The 22,083-nt window shown below is 35.1% G+C and overlaps 1 protein-coding gene across 1 annotated transcript in view; it reads left to right on the forward strand.

Moving 5' to 3' along the window:
* Positions 1-3,116: 3,116 nt before the first annotated feature.
* LOC134839974 (uncharacterized) overlaps positions 3,117-22,083 on the forward strand; it is a 79,829-nt gene continuing 60,862 nt past the window's right edge. The window contains exons 1-2 of the mRNA XM_063855605.1: positions 3,117-3,204; positions 7,119-7,203. Coding sequence (XP_063711675.1) covers positions 3,117-3,204; positions 7,119-7,203 — 173 coding nt within the window. The remainder of the gene's footprint in view (positions 3,205-7,118; positions 7,204-22,083) is intronic.

A 22,083-nucleotide genomic window follows, 5' to 3' on the forward strand; every position in this document is an offset into this window, starting at 1 on the left:
GTTATTCTTATTTTGAGGGAGAGCGCGCGTCAAAATTAACGCGGTCAAAACTTTCCAAAAAGATTTAAAAACGTTGTTTTTTTACTATGCCTGCTAAGATTTTGTTTGTGGTGTAGAGGGCATAATATAATCCTAAAAGGTGTTTAAATGTTTTGTATTGTATTACGTAACGTCATCAAGGTCAACGTTAGAGTTAGCGTTCAACATGCGTAGAGAAAGTGGCTGGCGTTGCGTTTAATAAAAAATATTGATTCTCTTACGTTTTACTTCTAAGTTTTATAATTCAGTAGTGCGCACGCAAAATTTCACATAGCGCATTCAAAAACGGATATGGCCTATCGCGGACTTGAAGTTTTCTGGCACCGTCCCTCGCAGGAACCCCCGGTATCGCTGGAGGATTGGATTCAAAAATTCCAACTAATCGTCATAGCAAAGGAAGAAACTGACATAGAAGATTTGTTACAAGTTAATGTATTGCCAGACAACCCCCATCCGACCCGGAGGAGCCACCAGGAACAGAGGACCAAAGGCGAAAAGGGAATGAGAGACGAGAAAGACCGCGGGAATAACGCTATGGCGAGAAGAGGAGCAACGGAGGGCGGAAGATGAACGGAGTATATTCTAGGGATCGACCCGGGGTGAAGACGACAAACGTCTAAAATTGAAGCTATTTTTGTCTTTGGGCAAACAGGGCAGATATATATCAATCAAAAACACCCACACCGGAAGATTGTGAATATTACTTTCGTTGAGTTGTGGAAATGATCGATGAATACTTTTCAAAAAGAAATGAATGGTACTAATAAGTAATTTGCATTTTTCGGACGGAATCGAGAGTACATGACATTTTCTTTTTCAACATGAAAAACGAAGAAGGGAAAAAACAGTTGTGCATAGAAATATTGAGTCCCGCGGATCCTTTATGCTTTAAAGTCTACTCTAACCAGAAAGAGGGGCGAACTCATGTATAAGAGAGTTAGTGGATGATTGCGAAAGTTTGGAAGGAATAGATTTAACAACGGTTGACCAAACAATTCCGTTTCCAATAATACAAGACAAAATGGGAGTTAAGTTAACGGGTACCAACTAATGGTGTCGTGAGGTGCTAGACAAATGTCATAAATGTGGAAACCCGCTAAAACCAAACCACAGAGAATTCTGTGAAGCAGAAAATACAATCTGTGACAATTGCATTTGCCGGGGGCAATTCGCGAAGTTTCGCAAGAAAATTTAAGTAAATCAAGTGGACGGATCGTAAGAGTTCACGCAATTTGAGATAAATGTCATTCGCAAATTCGAACAACAGGAAGAAGAAAAGTTTGGGATGTTTGTCATCAAGACAGTAAAGATCAATGGAGGAAAAGAGAACTGGAAAATGCTGGAAACAGAAATGGGACACAACCGTTGGCGGATAGAATTTCAAATTGATTGTGAAAACCCGGTAACGTTCATTTCTCAAACGAAATCACACAAATTGTAGATACAAGATCGGTTGATTGGCATTAGAACGATTCCTGAGGAAAATCAAATTGTTTTCTACAGCGGAACGGATGATGTAAATAAAAAATTTTCAAAATTGCGTGGACATTGAATCGGAAGGTTGAATAGCACGTGAAGCCGAGTTATCAATAAATGGCTTGCTCAAAGAAAGTCATATTGTAAAGATAAGTAAATGTACCGAAGACTGTTTCATCTTGCCTACGGTGTTAATGACTGAGCGAGACGGTTCAACAAAGTTGGCATTCAATTCTAAACTGACTAACAAGCAAATCTGTCGGAAGGGGAACGAAATGCCAAACATGAACGAGTTGGTAGATAATTCGGCAGTGGGAACACATCACATCCATATGGTTCTCGTACAACGATCTCAAGTACTCACAAATGGGGTTAACTGACACTACTAGCCGACAATGCAATTTCAGCATAATTGACGGTAACATCATCGGACCGCATCGTTTCAGGACCGGGTCTTACGGGTTAGGGGACATGCCTAACGAATTTCAAAGGGTTATGGATTCGATGGTGGACCATCTACCATGGGTACACGTGCGCTTGAATGATATCCTAATTGGAACGCGGGGGTCGGAGAGGCCATTGACAAGAGTTTGAAAAATGTTTGCAGGTGCTGAACGAAAATTAGCTGCCGTAAAATGGAGTAAGTGCACTATTTTGCCAAAGATATTGATTGGTTAGGTTTTCAATTATCTAATAAAGGTAAAGTGTCAGTGAAACGAAAATTGGACTAAATTGTCAATATGAAAGACCCAGAAAATACCATGGATCAATTAACTAAATCATTGGGTTTATTCAGAGCTATGCGGCTACAACAGAAACTTTGCAAGATCTAATGAAAATTCATTCGAGGTTTGAACGTGTAGGAAAACACGATGAAGCGTTTGAAACGATGAACAGTACAGTTAGTTATTCTGTGGAAAAAGATCATTCTGATGTGAAAAAAAACCACGTGGGAAGTGTGATGCGTCGAAATAGGGCCTAGGGGCTGCCCTTGAACAACTTCATCTCGATGGATGGAAACCTATTCCCTATGCTGTCCGGTTTTTTGCTGAAGCAGATTTAAAGTAAGACTTCAACGAATTGGAATTGCCAGCTTTTGTGCGGGCAAGGACTCATTATGAATATTATTTATTTGTGGCTCCCTTCAAGATAATTAAGGACCACAAGGCGTTATTAATGTGTTTGCCAAAAAAAGAAAAAACCAAAACAACACAAACAAGGTTAGTTTGGTGGGTCGATCGACTACTCTCATTCGATTTTGAAGTCGATCGTATTCCAGGTAAGAATTTGGGGTTGGTTGACTGAATATCTCGCCATCCCGTTGCTGAAGCTGCAAAAGTCTTGCTTTTAAACAATACCTTTGTTGCTGCGCAAATTAATGCAATTCATAGGTTAATAGTGCCGTCGGTAAACGGAAAAGCTTCAGCGCAAAAGCCGTCATATACAAAACAAAATTCAAACGCAAATTGCGTAATCGGAAAGAATGTGCAGCGAAAAAACTCATCGACACGATTGAGAGCTGTCATTTGATCAGAGTTTGCTTTCAAAATAATCATCGCCCGGAAAATTGCAAAAATTGTAAACTGAAAATTTTTTAAGAAATGACAGATAATTCTCATTCCGCGAATGAACCAGGGCCGGACGTCAGAGAAATACCATCGATTAACGTTCACGGAACGAATTCTATATGTCAGCCTTCGACTGATTCGCGTGTAATATCGGCGGAAACGTTCCCGTCAATTCTTTTTGATAGGCTTTTTTGAAAATATCTCTATATTAATGAAAGCGGATGAAATCATGAACTGCATTGTGGAAGCATTGTTGAGTAAAGATTACACAGTTAACAAAAACTTAGGCCCTACTTAAGCCATTTTGCGTCGAAATTCCATGCTTCCAACAAAATTTAGTTCCACCATAGCTACGGGCACCTATAATGGCACGGCTACACAGATGCCTTGCTCGTCTGCTCAAGATGCGCGATGTAACCAATAGTTACATATAGCCTATATGAATCGCCAAAATGAACTTACTGCGGCAAATTGCAAGGAGTGCATAAAGTTGGGTACGAAATTAAAGTGAGTTTTACCAAGTACGGACATTGCAAATTTAGATCCGATGGAGGAAACGACTCAGGAAATTCAAGAGCCCGTTGCCACAAAACTGGGCCCGTTGCCACAAAACTGGGGTACGAACAAGAATTTGTTAATTTGTGCTGATCGATTCTCGAAACTTGCAATGATTCAGGTAACCACTCGTACAACAGTGGCGGTTATTGAAAAGTTATGGAAAAAAATGTAACGCTACATGCAATACAGCGGTTAATTCGAATTGATCAAGTTTCAGGTTTTGTGCTAAATCAATATAAAAAAGTTTTGTACACAAAATGATATAGAACTAATTTTTGCGCACGTAGGGATGCATCGGGCCATGGGCCTAGTGAAACGTTGTGTCCGCACTTTTCGGAAAAGACGTTTGGCTTGATCATTCCAGAATTCTCAACCGGCTTTAAAACTTGTTCTGAAAAAAATCTTATACAAAAAAGGAGCAGCAATCCATCAGTCTATGGGGCGAATCCCGTTTGAAACATATTTCGGTTGAAAACCAAACACGATCTGGCACTCGGTTACACATAGCTCGTCGGTTCAAAAACTGTCATGGCAAAATGTGTTGATTTGGATAGATCGAAACAAGAAGATGTTCCATACAAAGATAATGCAAGACTACGGGATACCAGACGACGAGTCAACCATTGGCACGTTCGATCGTATCTAGTACCCGTTAATTTCGGGCATAGCGGTCCCTGGAATTCCAGCAATTAGAAATGTCGAAATTATACCACACAATGCTTCGATGTTATAGGCCCAGAAACAAGAGTGCAAAATATTTCAGAATAAAAAAGGTTGTATAAAATCGGAGCCTTACTTTGAACAACTCAAAGAAAAGTAAGTAGAGAGACAAATCTTACGATTACCTTGTTTTTGGGGAAAATTTAGAAAAAATTTGACCTCCCAATATATTTAGGTAGTCAGTCGGAAGCACCAGAGGCCTCGGAAGCACCTTGCCAAAAAGTGCGCCAATTGAGTCGAGCGGAAAGCAAGAGCGGGATGCTAGGAAAACGGCGGCGTCAAAAGGAACGGAGGTGAAGTCACCTCAAAAAATTTTTCCAATGGTCGTAGAAGTGCAAATTACTTAAGGCATCGCAGAGAACCCGATTAACATTGATAGTTCATCGGAAGGACTAACGTCACGGAGAGCCCAGTTGTGTATAGAACAATTTTAGCAGAGGAAATGAAGAGTAATACGGCTGGAAGACCATTGGCATCAGAGAGGTCGGCAGACCGCTTAAAAGCAGAAGGGGGAAGAAGCTAACCGAAGGCGAAACCTTCGGTAATTCAGCTGACCACCGGGAAAACTGTACCATACTCGAGTTTGGAAGATGTGAGTGTGGTGTGGAAAGAGAAATCCGTATAGCCCATCCGGATAGCCCATTGGTGCTATCATCAGAAGAGGAGGACCTGGAGTCACATTATATGGATAACCAGAAGCCACAATCCATGGGAGGATACGTATCATCGCCCAGAGAAATGCTGATAAAATTAAGAGAAGAAGGACCAAGCACACATTCACCCAGGCGGACAATCGACCAGCAGGAGGGGACTTTGGATACAACATCAAAGACAGTTGTAACACGACACATTATACCGCCATTTTGAGAAAAGAGGCCACAACATTTGTAAAAAAACGGTTTTTTACTAGTGCAATTGCCACCGGCACTAGTGAAGTAAATGCCATTAACACGCATCGAGACACATCGGACGAACAACCTGGAGAACCGTCAAAAACAACACCGAGTGTGGTGTTAAGAACGGTTAGCAGGACAAAAGGAGGGCTTTAATACTATGAAGGATCCACAACGAAAAAACCGATGACTTCAATCTCACCATTGAAAATATCCAGCCCAAAGAAGAGAAGCGCGGAGGACACTTATTTTGATAGAGAGACGTGTCGTTATTACGAATTTTGAAACATACAGCGGGGTTTCCTTAGTTACCAATTCCCAAGGCAATGTTAAAGACAGGTTCCTGTTACAATGCTTCTACCAAGGGCTGGAAGCAAGGACTAGGAACAGTAGGAAAAACTCAAATCTGGGCCAGCTCGTGGACCTTGCAAAAGCGGAAACACAGAGATTGTGCAATTGTGTTTTCCGATTTTTTGCTATTTTTCGTGAGAACTGCTGAAATACGTAAGAAACTGAAAAGTGGGGAGGTATTTTTTAGTAAAAACAACAAATTTGATGACGAATTAGGTGAAGAAGCGCAAATTGCACAATCTCAACCACGTTGTCAAAATAGTGTCTTTAAAGTGCTTTAAGATCTCGCAAAATCAATATCGTTGACATAAAAACATCAAAAAATTTGTTTTTGTTTCGTAAATCCGCCACGTCTCACTGAAAATTTTAGACCTAAGGCTGACATTTTCACTTATTTCTTCATCGGATTTGTTTTTTCTTACTAAATAATTCCTCGCCACTTTTCAGTTTTTTACGTATTTCAGTACTTGTCACAAAAAAAAACAGCATGAAAATTGAAAGACACAAACTGAATTCTTGTGAAAAAAACTCGAAAATTTAAATTTTTTTTCGACTAGATTTTTTTCTTAGACCGCTGAGATCGGAACATCCTGTAAATTTTGCAACGCATCTGATTTTTTTTACAATTTCATTAAAAACTACTAAAAACTAAATTTACTAAATACTAAACATGTCCTTTAAAATCTTTATTTCTTAGAGAATTGGCACCAATTACATGGTCCGACATCTTCATGATTATTGCACAATTAGTTGTTTCTATATTTTTTGATATATTTTTTAAAAACTTTTGGCCAGTTTTTTAACAAAAAATCCATAGTTTATGTTTGGTCAAAATGCAACTTTGTTTACTTGTAAACACAATCTCGCGTCTGTATGAATTTTGAAAAAATTTAGCTGGTCTTCGCTTTTGTCAAGATAAAAATTGTTTTTTTTTGTATAACGAAGACAAAAACTTCGCGTGCGTGAAACGAAGCGCTTCGAAAATTAGATATCGTTTTGTAAGAAAAAATTTTAAAAAGAAATTCTTTTTTCAATCCTTTTCTTGTTAATTCTGAATTCTTAACTGTGTCTTATAACAGACTCACAGCCCTGATTTCGTACATTATACCTTCGTTATTTTTGCAAAGTAAGCTCAAGAAGAAATCTAGTTAAAATGATGAAAAATACAATAACGGTAAATTATAACTATCAAGAAACGTTTTGAAATTTTTGGTTGTAATGAATGACAGCTAACTATTAATAATTATAATATATTTATTTATAATATATTGATATATAATATAATATATGATTATGAAAAACACTCCAACTAATTTAAGTTTTAATTGAGTTTTTTCGTACAATTAGTTGTCATACAATTTATCAGAGACGACTCAAAATTGACTGGTCTGATCTGATTCTATCAGTTTTTAAATTCATAAAAAAATCATGTTTATTTTATTAGAAACGTAGTGATTCTATGAAGTAGTAAAGCCCGTGAACAGTATTAGAAGTGGGTGATTGTTTTAAACAGCTGGAGGCGGGGACAATAACAACAAGGCCTCGGAGAAAAGAACGACAGCGACGGACAGTGTCCCTCCATGCACAGCTTCTACCAGGTAAAAAGAAATTCACTTGCACGCGAAATCAGGTTTGTTTTTTTGCCCTTTACTTCTCCATCTTTCGTTTTTTACTGTTGTTTTATGAGTTAGTATGGCTAAATGAGTGATTGTACGATGTAAGGTTGAAAAGTGTGTTCACAATAGTAAAATTGTTCCTCTGACCATTTTTCATTGAATTAAAACGACATTCAAGTATTTTTTCAAAACTGAAGTTGAAAGGTAGGGTAGTAGAAAAGAGCCCTCAAACTTGATGATGACTTGATGATGATGAAGAGTATACCAAGTTTTCAAACAATACTTAGCAACCCGCATCTAACCAGTGCATTTTGTGGTCACTTTGTACAAATAAATTATCCAGACTGAAACTGACTCCAGGTTTAGCCAGTTTCGCGGGTAAATCTCAATTTCTCTTCCTCTCCAGGGCAATCTATCAGATTCGGAGGCACTTGGTCGTCTTATTCAGCAGCCACTCATATAACCACCTCAAACCCTAGAACTTTCCGAGTGCCCTTCAAAGTCTAGTTTTTGTGTACGTTTTGTTTTAAACTAAAGTAATTACAAAAACATTGGAAATTTCAAAATGTTTTACTTATTTTACTCCCCCATACTTGTCATGCAAAGTTCAATAAAACGTGCGAATAAAAAATTTCTAACGTGCAAATAAGAAAAATTACCTCGTATCAGTTCAGTTTTCCATTGCCAATTTTTAACCGTATTGGTTTGCCTGTCATCATTTTCATCGGCGATAACTTTCAACTAACTTCATTTTTTTTACAAAAAAAAATTAAATTAGCCTTTTTTTTTCAGTTTTGAGCTACACGCCATTTTTATTTAATAGTGGGGTCAGTTTAAAAAAGATGAACAAAAAAGAAACAGATCCAGCTCAATCGTAGGTATCTGTATATCATTTTAACACGGTTCAAAAAATAGAAAGAAACTTCCAAATTTCGCCACAAAAGAGTAATCCTAAGAAAACAGATAATGGTTTCTTCCAGTCTTCATAAAGTTCTAAAAACGGTCAGACAAACTTAAAAAAAGCAAAATCTAGATTAGATTGTTTTTTTTGCGACTTCAGTCGGGACTAATAGTTTGAATGGTTGAATTGATCTTTCAAATGAAAAATTTTCAGGCAAAAACAAATTTTAATAAAAACTGAACCGGGCTGCTCAAATCAAGGCAACGCTTTGAATGTTCCGACTGCCTTTTAACTGGTCTGTAATTGTTTTTGATAAATTAAATTTCGCCCAAACTATCAATTTATTCTGATAACAACAAGTTTTGTATTTTAAAGTTTGAGTCCTGTATGAATTTAATAAGTCCAATTAGCCTCCCTCAATTCATTTTGAAATGGTTTTGTTATGAGGAATAATTGGCGACGCGTATATATTTTTTCAAGTTACACTTTTAAATCGTCTACAGCTTCAATTTACTCGTGTTAATATAGTGGTGTGAGAAACGGGCCCACGAGAAACGAGAGATAGATCTCACCGGAGAAAAATTCTTTTGAGAATTGGGCTGGAAAAATTTTAAATTTAAAAGCTTTGAATTTTTGTTTGCATTTTAAACTATCTATCTTGGTAGCAGAGAGATGAAGCAGTTTTTTTATTTTCACATTATTTCAGGAGATATACACAAAAGAGTTTAAGCGTGCTGTATTCCACTGCATCGTGACTTACAGCGGAGGAGTCGTAGGGAGATTTAAAAGGGAGAGGATAGAGGGGGAGGGTAGAGGAAAGAGGGGGAGGGGAGAAGGGATGGGTAGCGGGGAGGATGAGGAGGTTTTTATCCTGAATACCAAAAACCCTCAGAAGTTCTCGGCATGACCAACTCCATTTTTTCTAAAAGCACCTTCAGATACCATAAACCTAGCTCTTATTCGTCGGCAATCAATGAAAGTTAAATTTTTGCATCATTCAGCTTTTTTAACTACTGAGTTAAAACCGATGTGGTTAACTCATAGAGTAATTTCGGATAGGGTACACCGTCTGCTCGTCACGCTATCTTATTTTCGGCCGGATAGATTCGTGCAACTTCTTAGTCTAATACCGATCCTAATCTTACTCTTATACTTTCTAGTCTCAGGGTGTTTAACTAGTCTCTGCTCAATAGATCTAGGTTATACTGGTTTGTTGCGGCTGCTGAAGTTCTCTTGGAGAGGCAACTAATTTCTAAGTTAAATTCAAATCTCTCTGGTGCTGAAATTACAAGTAATTTCAGCATTTACAAATAAGTGGGTTGTTAGTTAGATGGATCATGATTGGTTAATATTAAATACTTTATCTAATTTATCCGATCTTAAAATATAGTTTAGATCAGGTTCCACCCATCCGGGTTTTATGGAGTTTTTTAGAATTATCTTTCTGCAATTCAAAGGATGGATGATGGACGTTGGTATTTGGCGAACATCGTACTCTGGTCCGGTTGCTCTTGTTAGAGAAGTTCCAGGACGCTGGAGTTAGGGACATCAATCGTTGTGTCTTCTTGTGACAACGACGGTGTTACCCAACGAAATCAATCTGATTTCAGAATGGTTTGCTATAACGGGTTTTTCTGTTTTATGTAGAGAACTTGTTTTGTGTTCGACCTCGTCTGGGAATGGCGTGGAGATTGTGCGTGGAGGGGATGCCTTGTAACTCGGATCTGTACGTATACTTGAACATCGAGTTGGTCATTGGTCTAGTTCAATGAAGTCCTTTTCTGCGAAGTCAAGTCGTACTCTAAATCCTTTGAGTTGTGATTGTGGACGGCATATTGGTTGTGGTTGGTCATTCTTTTTCGAGTGTAGTGGGGTCATGTTGTATGCTGATCTATATACTGCAAAGTATAATTTACATTTTATAAAATTTTTATTAGTTCAGTGTTTTAATTATGAATTTAGTTAGTTGTTTTCACAAAAGCATTTTGTTTTAGTTCGGTTATTTTGAAGAGTTACTCACCCTTGAGTACCTCTTATTAAAAATAGAAGTGTGGTCACAAAGCGTGGATGTAGCGCGGTGGGTTAGGCCGGCTATAGAGCATGCTCAGGACGTCCTCTCTGGTGGGTTAGGCCAGGAGTGGGAGTATGATTTCGTGCGGTTTCTTTGAGAGGTCCTGTTATGTGATAACGTTTTATGTTGGGTTTATGCTGGTCTTTCTTATGTTCCGTTGGTTGTGTCCTTTTTTCAAAAATCAAATTGTTTTTGTTATGGGTTTGTCTTTCGACTTTTTTGTGTTTTATTATTTCTTTCTTAGACTTTATATTAGTCTTCAAAAGAATAAATTATCCAGTTTTAAACTGGGTTAATCCGGTTTGGGTACCGTTGGTTTTCTTTTCTTAGTCATGCTGTTATTTTATGGTTTGTGGTGTTTAGTAAGCTGCGTTGGTTAGTTTGTTTTAGTATATAATTCCTTTCCAACCGGGTTAAAGGAAAGTTTGAAACTTGTTATTGTGTGTTAGAGTTGTTGAGTGTGAAAAGTTGAGACTGAAATTCATTGTTTAAACAATTCTTCGTGGGCGAGCTGTGCGAGTTTGGATAGAATTCCTGTGCGAGTGAATAAAAATATCAAAAGGTTAGTACTGCATTTTCATTTTATCGATTTACTACATAGAATTTTAATTTTACTGCTAGTTTTGGGGGAAAGCTAAGTTATAAATTTTCATCATTATGAAATTTACTGCTTTTGGGGAAACAATTTATAAATTAATTTACTACATTGGTATGAATTTTATTATATTTATCTAGTGCAAAATAGTAATAAAGTTTAGAAGAATTTTAACAAGTTTTATTTTTTTTTTCTGTTTTTTGCAGATGATCATGGGATGAAGACTAAAAATCTAAATGAAACATGAGTAAGGAATGGTTAGTATTAATTTAAATTTATTAGTGAAGAATATGTATAAATTACACTTACCTGTTAGTCGTCGGGGAAAAACCGTGGGGGAAGATGTCGTGTATCATGTCGGAATTTTTTCAAGTATGCGAATGATGTTTTTAGTTTGAAGCAGTGGCCAAAGCAATTGAAGTGCTTTAATAGTTTTTAGTTCTTCGGTGCCAACTGCAAACTCATAAGGTGTGTTTTGAATGAGATTATATATTTTGTGATTGTATTTAGTATTGTGGATGAATTCTAATATAGGGATTTCTATAGGTTGGATAAATTCATGTGGGATAAGGAAGGGTCTGGATTCTTCAGCATTAAAAGTCTTCGCGATGGGACAAAATATATACATTTGTGTTATTGGGTCATAATTGCGGAGGATGCCGTGGAGGTTAGTATCTTTGATGCAATATGTGAAATTTAGAAAAAATGGCGAAGTGTACTTTGAATTAAGAAATTGAAAACGGTGGTGTTGTTGTCTTGATGGAGTGTGTAGATCAAAATGATTTTGTATGAAGCGATAATATGTATATGTGTGGGTTTGTTTAGTGTGTAACATAAATTCGTGTGAGCAGTGCAAATTGCGTTCATGTGGTGCAAGGAAGTGGAAGGTTAGTGAAAATAATTGAAATTTTTCTTCAAAACTTTCGTAAGCTTGCATATCAGTTAGTGCTTCAGAAATGATGTGATCATATTTTCGATCAAATATTTTGAGTGTAAATACATATGGTGTTTTGATGAAAAATTTTTCTGTTAGTTGTGGGTTAGCGAAGCGGTCGTCATCTAAAAATTGATCTTGATTAGTTCGGATGATATTATGGTCGTAATATTCTAGTGTAAATTCGTTAGCTCGGGGTGCAGTGAATGTTTTTAGTGATTTTTTATATCCTATATAAGTAAATTGTCTATGTGTTAGTGGTGTGGTGAGTCGATATAGCATATCTTTATTCCTTTCTATATCGTTATGAGTATTAGATAACGGTAGGCAAAGGGGATTAGTAAAATGATAATATGTTGTCCAATGAAGTGTAGGCATTAAAACATGTTCATCTACAAAACTACGTGTGTCGTTAGTGTCGTGAGGGGTGTTTAAAGTATACTGTGGAAATGAAGGTAGGGTGATCGCTAGGAAATTTTTCGTGTTGGTGTGGTGTGGATGATTAATATATTCACGGGCTGTTCCTGGTTTTGTTGGGAATGGATGGTTTGGGAATTTTCTTTTAAAAGTGCGATAAGCTCGGTTAGTGCTATTTGATGATTCGGTGGATGTTGATGATTGTGCTAATGATGCAGTATAGGCTGAGGAGGGTGTAGGAGTAGGTGGGTTTGAGGATTCTATTGTGGATGAAATTTGATTGATTGTGAGGGTGTTAGGGTGTATTAGCTGTTGTTGTAGGGTGATAAAAGTATCAAGTTCTTGGGAAATTTGGGGAGTATCGGGAGAATTGAATGATCGGTCGGAATGAAATGGAGAATAGGTTGGGGTTACTTGTGAAGCATAAGAGGGAGTAGAAATGGGCGGGAGTGGATTATTTGGTGGGATTGGTTGAAAAGGGGGCTTTGAAAAAACTGAGGAGTTGGTTTGAAAATTATTGGATGGAGATGGTTCGGAGTCTGCAAATTCATCAGTGGTTTCTATATTAGGGTTATTGAGTTGTGAAATGGAGTATAAAACTGAAATATCTGAATTAGTGTCTGAATTCATGCTTGATGTTATATTACTAGTTGGGAAATCGGGTGGCGGGAAAGCAAAAAATGGAATTATTGTAATTGGAGTGTTGAGGTTGGTTGGATGGGAATTTGAGCGGTGTAGGGATCCAAGTTGTCGGCTCATTGTGGGCTAAAAAAATTATTATTTTGAGACTGAAAAGTGGTGGTATGGGGTTGTTCGATAATTTGTTCATATGTATTTTCATCTTGTGAATGATGTGTCATTAAATGTTGTATGGGACTTTGTGATATGTTTGGTCTAAAATTTGGAATATGTGTTATTGCTAAATTTCGGAAATTTCGTGGGACTAAGGATAATGGATGGTTATGTGGTAGGGGTGGCAACTGTGGTGCTGTAGGCGTTACTTCTATATTATTATGTTCTTCGTCGTACATGTTCTGTTTTGTCGCTATTTTTGTGTTATATTCTTTTATTTGTGCGTCTAGAAGAATTTTGTTTATTGACGATGAAAAAATTCCAAAAAATCTTGCAAATAGTATGCGTGCTACACTTGCTTGTCTATTTACTTGTGTGTGTATAGCGCATGTATTATAGATTCCTTTTAAAAAAGAAAAAAGAAATCCTATAAAGTTAAACATTGCGTACAAAATAGTTAATTTTGCTAAGATGTAATAGGGCCATCCTAGAAAATCGAGAATTTCATTTTTTAGTGTAACAAAGCTAAAAACATTTATAGGTGAAATATCTTGTGGTCTGTACTTTTCACCGTTTAGATATATATAGTCTTTAATGTCTTTAAAATATCCGCTATAATCTTGTGTATAAATATCTGCAAATCCTGCGGTTTCGGCAAGTTTGCGTAAGTTTTGGTCAATTGATTGTCTTTGTATAGTGTCCATTTGTGTTAATAATTCCTGGAATTGTTGTGTTCTAATGTGATGTTGGATATCGGATTTTGAATATATTCCAATTGATTGTAAATCGATATTTGGGTTTCGAGTAATAGCTCTAATGCTTTCGGGTGAAAATTTTTTGAGTGATTGCATTAATGTGGGGTATGGGGTAAGAAGATAATATTTATCTTCATCTGGGTTCAATTGTACTACATTGTGGCTAATTTTTGATCCACATGGGACTGCGGTATCCCAGAAATATGTTCGTCTTGAAAGTGTGTCAACAAAATGTACTTTATTTTTATAAAAGATAGGGATTCTTTTATGGCATTTTTTGTCTTCAAAAACATATAGTGGTGATACTTTTTTGGTACAAGTATAAAACCATAAAATGTTTCCTTCGTAGTCTAAACAATTTGATCTATTTCCTGATAATAAATATCCTGCGTAGGGTATTTTTAACACTGCTAGTGCAAGTGATTGTAGGATTTGTGTCCTTTCTAATTCGCATAGTTGGTGAAGTGTTTCTAATTCGGAGAGTGACATTTCTTGAAAAATTCGACTAATCGTGTAGTCTAACTTCATATCTAAGTGGATATCATAGTGGATATTACTAAAATAAGAATTATTCATTAGTGATAGTTCTTGTAAACGTGTGCTTCTTGTGTCATGTGGCTTTAGATGTCCACCAGGTTGACCATTACTTTTTTGAAAATTAACTGGTATATATGATGTTCCTTCGTTTAGAATGGGTCAATTTTTATTTTTCCTGTGGTCATGTCGAAACTTTTTTCGTATTCAACTAATATTTCAGAATATTGTGTTTTGTGAAGTGGATTTCTGTATTTGCATGCGAGTTCTGTTTCTTGATATATGTGAAAACGTGTCAATTTATTTTCTATATTATGGATGTTTCGAAAATCAGTACTTTGTTTTTGTGATGGATTTATTTGTTCATATGAAATTGATTGTATAAAATATTTTTCGTGAAGTTTTATCAATCGAGCGTGTATTTTTGCTACTTGAAATGTTGTACAGGTATCTTCGGGAAACCAAACAATTGTTGCTTGTCTTCGTGTTGTAGGGTCACAATAACCTTGATCGTTTTTACAAGGTAGTCTAATTCCTTGATATATCATTGTGTTGTCAGATAAATCTCGTGTGAGTTGTATTTTTTCGAGTTGTATTTTTCAATCGAAAAACATTATTTCTTGATATCCTCTATTTTTTGTGTCTGCTTTGCAGTTTGATGGATTATTTATACCAATGTGTGGTATCCAGTGCTTATCGTGTATGTCATAAGTTAATCTTCCGTGTGCGCCGTTGTATGGGTATTTTTCATCTAGTTTTATATGTCCTTGATATCTTTCAAGTTCTGCTTGATGTACAGAATCGGCAAAGACTTGAAAAAATACTAATTTTCTGTCGGTGTTTTTATTTCTTGTGATATTTAGTCTGAGTAGCTCGTTTTTACAATCATCCGGATTTAGATGCAAAAGTCGTTCTATATTACTTTGGTAGAATGATTCGTGGTCAAGTCGGTTTTTTTTTCCGTTTGAGACTTGTGAACAATGTACTTTCTTTTCGGAAAATGTTGCTGTAAATTTATATCCTATAACTGTTGTTGCTCGGGCTTTTGAATAGAGTGTCGCTATTACATTTGTAGTTTCTATAGCTTGTGGTTCTGTTTCGCTTTGTGATACTTGATTTATTGCATATTTGTGTAGTGTTTTTTGTTCATTTTCTTCACAATCGTAATGTGTTACTAATAAGTCTTGGGGTCCTGTGCGGGGAGAAAGATTTATGTTCTGATCGTAGATTATTAGAAAAAGGAGATGGAGAAAAATCAATATCTTTAGAATATACATGTGAATGATAATCCTGAGTACGGGTTATAAAATGTTATGTAGCCAATTGTCTTTTTGGTATATCTGTCGTATTTCTATATTACTTCAGTTGTTATAAATGGTGGTGGTAGCGATTGAGCTGTTATATTTGGTGGGTTTAATGGGTAAGGATGTTGAGCAATGTTGTTTAGTTTAACCGTGATTTCAAATTTTAACTCTTTTGTTGGAGTATTTGGATGTTATGGTCACGAATGTCTTCGTGGATATCTTGTCTATATTGTAATCTATTAAGTGCCCAGTTGTGGAGTCGGTTACTTTCTGGGTGTTGTCCAAATAATGGTGGGGGTGCTGTGAATGTATTCCAGTCTAATCTTAAAGGGATATTTGTTGATGATTGTTCTCGATATCTAGCGTCGAGGTTATTTGGGAAACTTAAAGGAAAAGACGTCGGTGAAATCTGGCTTATTGATGGTGTTGATGGTAGTGATAATGTTTCTGGTAGTGATGATGATGTTGTTGTATCTGTAGAAATATCTATTGGATTATTTATTAAATTTAGTTCACCTTGTGTGAATGATTGTGTTGTCCAATATGGTAGTCATGATGTTTGGTTTGGGGGGTTAAAGGGATTTTCACGTATTTGTTCAGATGTTGGTGTTGAACCTAAGTAATCTGAGGGTAGACTTGAGGTGCTACGTTGTGAAAGAAGTGTAGGGGTTTCCGGTAATATGCTAATTGGGTTTCCGGAGTACTTGGTGATGGGGATTGGGGTATATCAAAATGAACTCGGGGGGTTTGAAAATTTCTATTTCGTCGTGGATGTATAATTTGTCTATTTATTTCAACTGTATTTTGGTTTTGACTAATATTTCGTATTCTACTTAATTCTTGTGGTAGTGTTGGGTACAAGTTATATGTTGGTTCACTTAGAGGTGCCTGTCGCTGAACTGGTTCTAGTGGTTCAGATAAGCGAGCGTGTCGTTCTTCAAAAGTATATGGGTTATCTTGGAAAGAAATTCGTGTAGATGTTTGGGGGTTTTGGGTAGTTGTAGGTGGTGTCGGGTTTTCTTGGGATGTTGTCGGTGAAGACTGACTGTGTGATTGTTGGTTAGCAATTTTTGAGGGTTTTTCAATTTATTTCTTCTTAGTGAAAAAATTTATGATTATTGTAATATTCTTCTAGAAAAATAATTAAAAGGATTGTTGCTAAGGCGAATGTTATGACTGCCTTTTTTATACATTTGCATATTGTCAACATGAGGGAGGATAAAAATGTTATAAAAATTACAAATAGTAAAAAAATATCTGTTCTACTAAAAATGGTTCGTATCATTTAAATAAATTTTGGGTTTTCGTACCTGTGAATATGGTCAATGGCTTGTGAAAGTTGGAGATATAGTTCAAATATGGAGTAGAAAATTTAAGAAATATTGCAAAAAATGATTAAGATTATTACAAAAGCTTCAAAGGTATCAAAAAGAAATATGAATAAAAGTTTAAATATTGTTAAAAAGTTTATGAAAATGTTGAAAATTATGTTGACTGATCGAGAGAAGAGCTTTTAAGAAATGGCTTCTTGATCGAATATTTTTTGTTGTTTGGGGCAGTTTTCAAGTGTGGTCGAATTACTTATTGGTTTTTTGACAAGTGGGTTGAGTTTTGTGAAAACTTGTTGGGGGCGAATTTTATGGTCTTCTTTTACTTTATTTTTATTTGTCAGTTTATCTGGGGTATTTTTGAGATTTTTGTACTTTAGGCTAATTTAATATGGTCGTTCTTTACTTTAGGCTAATTTAACATTTTTGTTTGGGGGGTTTTTGAGGTCTGAGTTGGGAAATTATTGTTGATCTTTGCGTTATTAGATAAGGGAGGGTTATGATATTATGGTGGTATTTATTTTAGTTGTCAAGTTTGAGTGGTTTGCTTATTTTTGACCAGAAGGTTGTAAAGTTATAGTTATAGATATGCCTGGAGTTTAATATCTTTCGTCTAATTGGTTTGTGTTAGAAGTATAGAAGGTGACGGATTGAATGAATCCTATTGGCTAGTTTTGAACTAGAATCGCTGCGTGTTTGTCAGCATGTTATTTTGAAAAATGAAAGTTTAAAATGTTTCAGAGGTGCAAAGATTATTAATTTTAAAATTAAAGCTGTTTTTGAAATTCAACTTTCTTTAATTTTTTTAGTTTGTGGAATGAATGTTTTGTAGTTTTTGCGTGGTTGATTTCTAAGTCGTGATGACTCTCTATGTTCTGATTTCTGGACTTGTTCTTGAGGTATAATTTTTTCTGTCATTCTTCTATTTTTTCTTTCTTTTTGAGGTGCATTTTGATCTAGCTTTTTTGTATTATTTTTGGTTGTAGTTGATTTTTTATTTTGTTTTTCGAGGTGAGTGTCATTTTGTTGTTTTACTTCATTTTCCGTATGTGGGTGATTTTGAATAACTTTTAAACCTGTGAAAGAATATAATTGAGATAGTTCACGTAGTGCGTATTCTTTTGGGTAATAAGGTAATAGATTGTTTCGATGTTGAACAATTTCTTTTCGGTCTGAATCTTTGATTTTATATGTTACGTCGGTGGGTTTGGCGATTATTTGGTATGGTCCTTTACGAAGGGGTTGTAATTTTTTAGAAATTCCTTTTGGAGTATTAAAATTAGGTATTAAGACAAATGTTCCAATTTTTAAATCGGAGGCTGGTGTAAAGCGTGAATTTATTTGTTCGTTAATGTTTTGCCTTTGTTACAACTTTTTTGTTACTTTTTAGTAAATTTCCTTGTGTTTTTTATCTCTATTTAAAATCCATTCGGTGTGTGTACCGGAGGCTAATTTAAGGATTTGTGGGTGATGAAAGTGATCTTCATCATGTGTGTGTAAAGGTAGGTTATAACAAATTGAGTCTTTATTCGGTTGACAATAACCTTGTGCATTTTTATGAGAGTTTGCTGTAAACATAATTGGTTTACTTGGCTTTTGATTAAAAACCATTTCGTATGGTGACATTCCTAGAGTTGTCTTAATTTCCGAATTATATGCTAAGGGAAATAATTTTACATCTGCTGACCATTCGGTGTATCTTGTATCATTTCCATTTATGATACATCTAAGATATTCTTGTAGTGAACGGTTCATACCTTCGCCTAAACCGTTTGTCCAAGGTGCATGAGATGTACGCGGTTTGTGCTAAATGTTGTATAAATTCCCTAGTGTGATGATTTCATTTTTTATGAATTCTGTACCGTTGTCTGTAACTAAAATTTCGGGTAATCCGAACTTAGCTATCCAGTGTTCATAAAGTGTTGTGTAAGCGTAATAAGCGTTACAATGTGGTACTGGGTTAAGTGCTACGTAATGTGTAAATGCGTCAACAATTACCATAATGTAGGAGTTTCCTTCAGATGATGGCGAAATTGGTCCTTTTGTATCGAATGAGATACGGTGGTTAAAATACAAACTTTGTCCTTTAAAATCTTGTTTTTGTGCTATTTGTTTTTGATTTGGATAAGGTTTATTTAGCTGACATACTATACAATCATTGCATAGTACTTTTATCCAAATTAATGCATTTGGGAATTAAAAATTTTGTGTAAATTTTGAATATGTTTTCTCTGATGCAGAGTGTCCTTTAATGTTTTGTGTATGTGAAATGTCAAAAGCTATTAGAATCATACTTAAAGGGAGACAGGGAACTGTAGTATCGTTTAATTGATATTCTAGAAGGTCTGTGTTTTCATTAATTGTTGTATTATTAAATTTTCGAAAATATCGGAGGAGTGTTTTATTTCCTAAAATTGTGGTATCTGCCTTTATGGGCTTAGTTTTGTATTTGTGCCATGATTTTAGTTGTCTAATTACTGGATCAAGATTTTGATAATGTTTCAAGGTATTAATTGTAATTTTATCTGTTGGGGGAGAAAAATGTTTTCAATTTCTAATTTAGATAAAAGAATTGTGTCAAGTGGGTCATGGAGGTCAAAAATTTGATTTATCGTTAATTTTGAATCATTGGTTTGTGGGCCTGACAAATTTATTTTATCAGTTAAATTTTCTTTTTCAATTAACGGAAAAAGGTCTTTTTTATGCGAGTGTTGTTTTACTCGTTTTTGTTGGGTGTTATTTTTTATCCATTGTGAGTATGGAATTGATTTGAAAGTTGATGTTCCAAGTAGATCAACTTCGTAGTGGTTATCTTGGCAATCTAAGTAAAGTGGGAAGTGTTGTAAGTTATTTATCTGTGATTGTTCAATGTCAGTTTTTACTGCATATTTGCATTCTAGTCGGGGTGATGTTTCGTTTTCTGCTAAGTAAAATTTTATGTTTTTGGGTATTTCAACTGTAGTTGTTCGTGTAAGTAATTCAGGTGGTGTCTTTCGACTTAATGTATCTGGTAATGCAAGATTCTTTCCTGCTGTCCAGACTATATGTAAATTTGGAAATTTCATTAGAATTAATTGAAATCTATAAACTCGGTGGTTTGGATTTGACTTCTGTGTAAAGAGAAAATTGATTGGTTTTTGATCTGTGAATAGAACTGTTGGATGTTTTGATCCAAGTATCAGAAATTCATATTCTGTAAGTGTATAAATTATAGCTGTACATTCTCTCATTAAAGTTGAGAGTCGTAGCTCTGCTTGAGTGAATAATCGAGAATTTGCTGATATAAGGTTCATTTTATTTGTACCATTGTGTGATTGTAATAATGCTGCGCCGATGCCAAAATTTGAAGCATCGCACATTGCATAGAATGGTTGATTTGGATCTGGAATTGTATTTGAAATTTGATCAGTTAGAAGTTTTTTAATTTCTTCAAATCGTGTTTGATGTTCAGTATTCCATTCAAAATTATTTTGTTGTCTGAGGATATTATAGAATGGTCTTAAATATAATTGCATTTTATAAACGTATTTGCTTAAGAAATTTAACATTCCAAGGAATTCTTGGATTTTCTTTTTGTTTGTTGGTGGTTGAAGTTTTTGAATAGCATCAATGCGTGATTTTAATGGAGTGATTGTCTTTCTTTCTATATTATGTCCTAAAAATTTAACTCGTGTTAAAAAGAAGTGTGATTTATCGGGGGCGGCCTTCAGACTTTCGTTCTGAAGTATTTTATGATAGTGTTCTAAAACTGTAAACATTTCTTCTTTTGTCTGTGATTGCAAAAAAACATCGTCTAAATAGGTGATTGCGTTTTTCTTAAGTATTAGTGGTCTAAAAATTTTGATCATAAAAGCTGAAAATGCTGCTGGCCCTATGGATATTCCATAGAATAGGCGGTTGAATTCATATTGTTGATTTCCAATAACAAATTGTGTTTAACGTCGTGATTGTTCATCTAGTCGCATTTGATTGTATGCACTATTCATATCTGCGGTTGTAAAGTATTTCCCGTTTGTTTTTGTTAAAATAACTTGTATTGGTTCAATAGGCCAATTGCATTTTGATTCGTCTATTAGTGAATTGAGATATCTAGCGTCTAAAACTATTTTTAATGATTCTCCTTTTGCTAGGATGATAACAGGGTTAATAAATGTGTTACCTTTTGGTTGTTCTTCTTTGTTTACCGGTGAGATAATTTTGTATTGCTCTAAAATATCGAGTAATCTATTTACTTTATCGTGTAAATGAATTGGTACTTTACTTGCTTTTTGTTTTTTGAAAATTGCGTCAGGTTTTAACGGGAGATGTAGTGATGAACTGATTTTTCCAACATCAAATTTTGATGTTGCATAGACTGATGAATATTTTATTAGCTGTTTGGCTAACTTATCAAATTCGTCTTGTGTTATTTGTGAATGTTGGAAGTTAAACATTGTTAAAAACTTCTGTTGATCTTCTGTATAATTGGTTATGTTAAATGCAGGTTTGAAATATGGGGTTTTTGTGAAATAATCTGTATTTCTTTTTTCATTACTGAATTACTGAATTACTGTAATCGGTATTACTTTTTCATTATTGTTATATACATGTAACGAAATGATGTCTGATTTTGTATTTTTAAAATATTTTATAGATGAAATCGTGATTTTGAAAAACTTATGGATAGGTTTGAATTCAAAGTCTGTTAAGAAGAGTTTTTGTTTATTTTGATTTTTATCATATTGTTGAACTTGTTTTATTGAAAAGTTATATATATTTCCTGATAGTGGTTTCAGGTGTTTCCGTTGTTGGTTATAAATTGGATAAAATTTTGAAAAGAATGGTGGTTGTTTATTTAATCTTTGAAAAAATGTTAGAGCTGTATTTTTTGTTTTTGTATACTTATCTTTGATTAGTATTTTACTATTCAAGATGTTGATTGTTGGTATATATTTCGATATAAATGGTATGCCAATGATATTTTGTTTAATATCTGTGATATGAATTATTTGTTTAAATGGCTTGTTTAGAATTTTATTTTGCTCCATTGTTCTTGTGGGGAGAAGGAACAATTGAACTTTTCCATAATTTACTAATGTTGATCCTTGTGCTGTTGCTAGTTTTTTAGAGGTTGCAAGAGGCGTTAATTTTGCGTGTAATGTTTTGATTTCATTCCATGTGGGAATGTTAATTATGTTTGATTCTGCTCCTGAATCAATTAAAAAATCAATTTCAAGATCTGGTGGTTGAAA

Source organism: Symsagittifera roscoffensis, chromosome 1 (genome assembly GCF_963678635.1).
Source record: "Symsagittifera roscoffensis chromosome 1, txSymRosc1.1, whole genome shotgun sequence".
Lineage (NCBI taxonomy): Eukaryota > Metazoa > Xenacoelomorpha > Acoela > Convolutidae > Symsagittifera > Symsagittifera roscoffensis.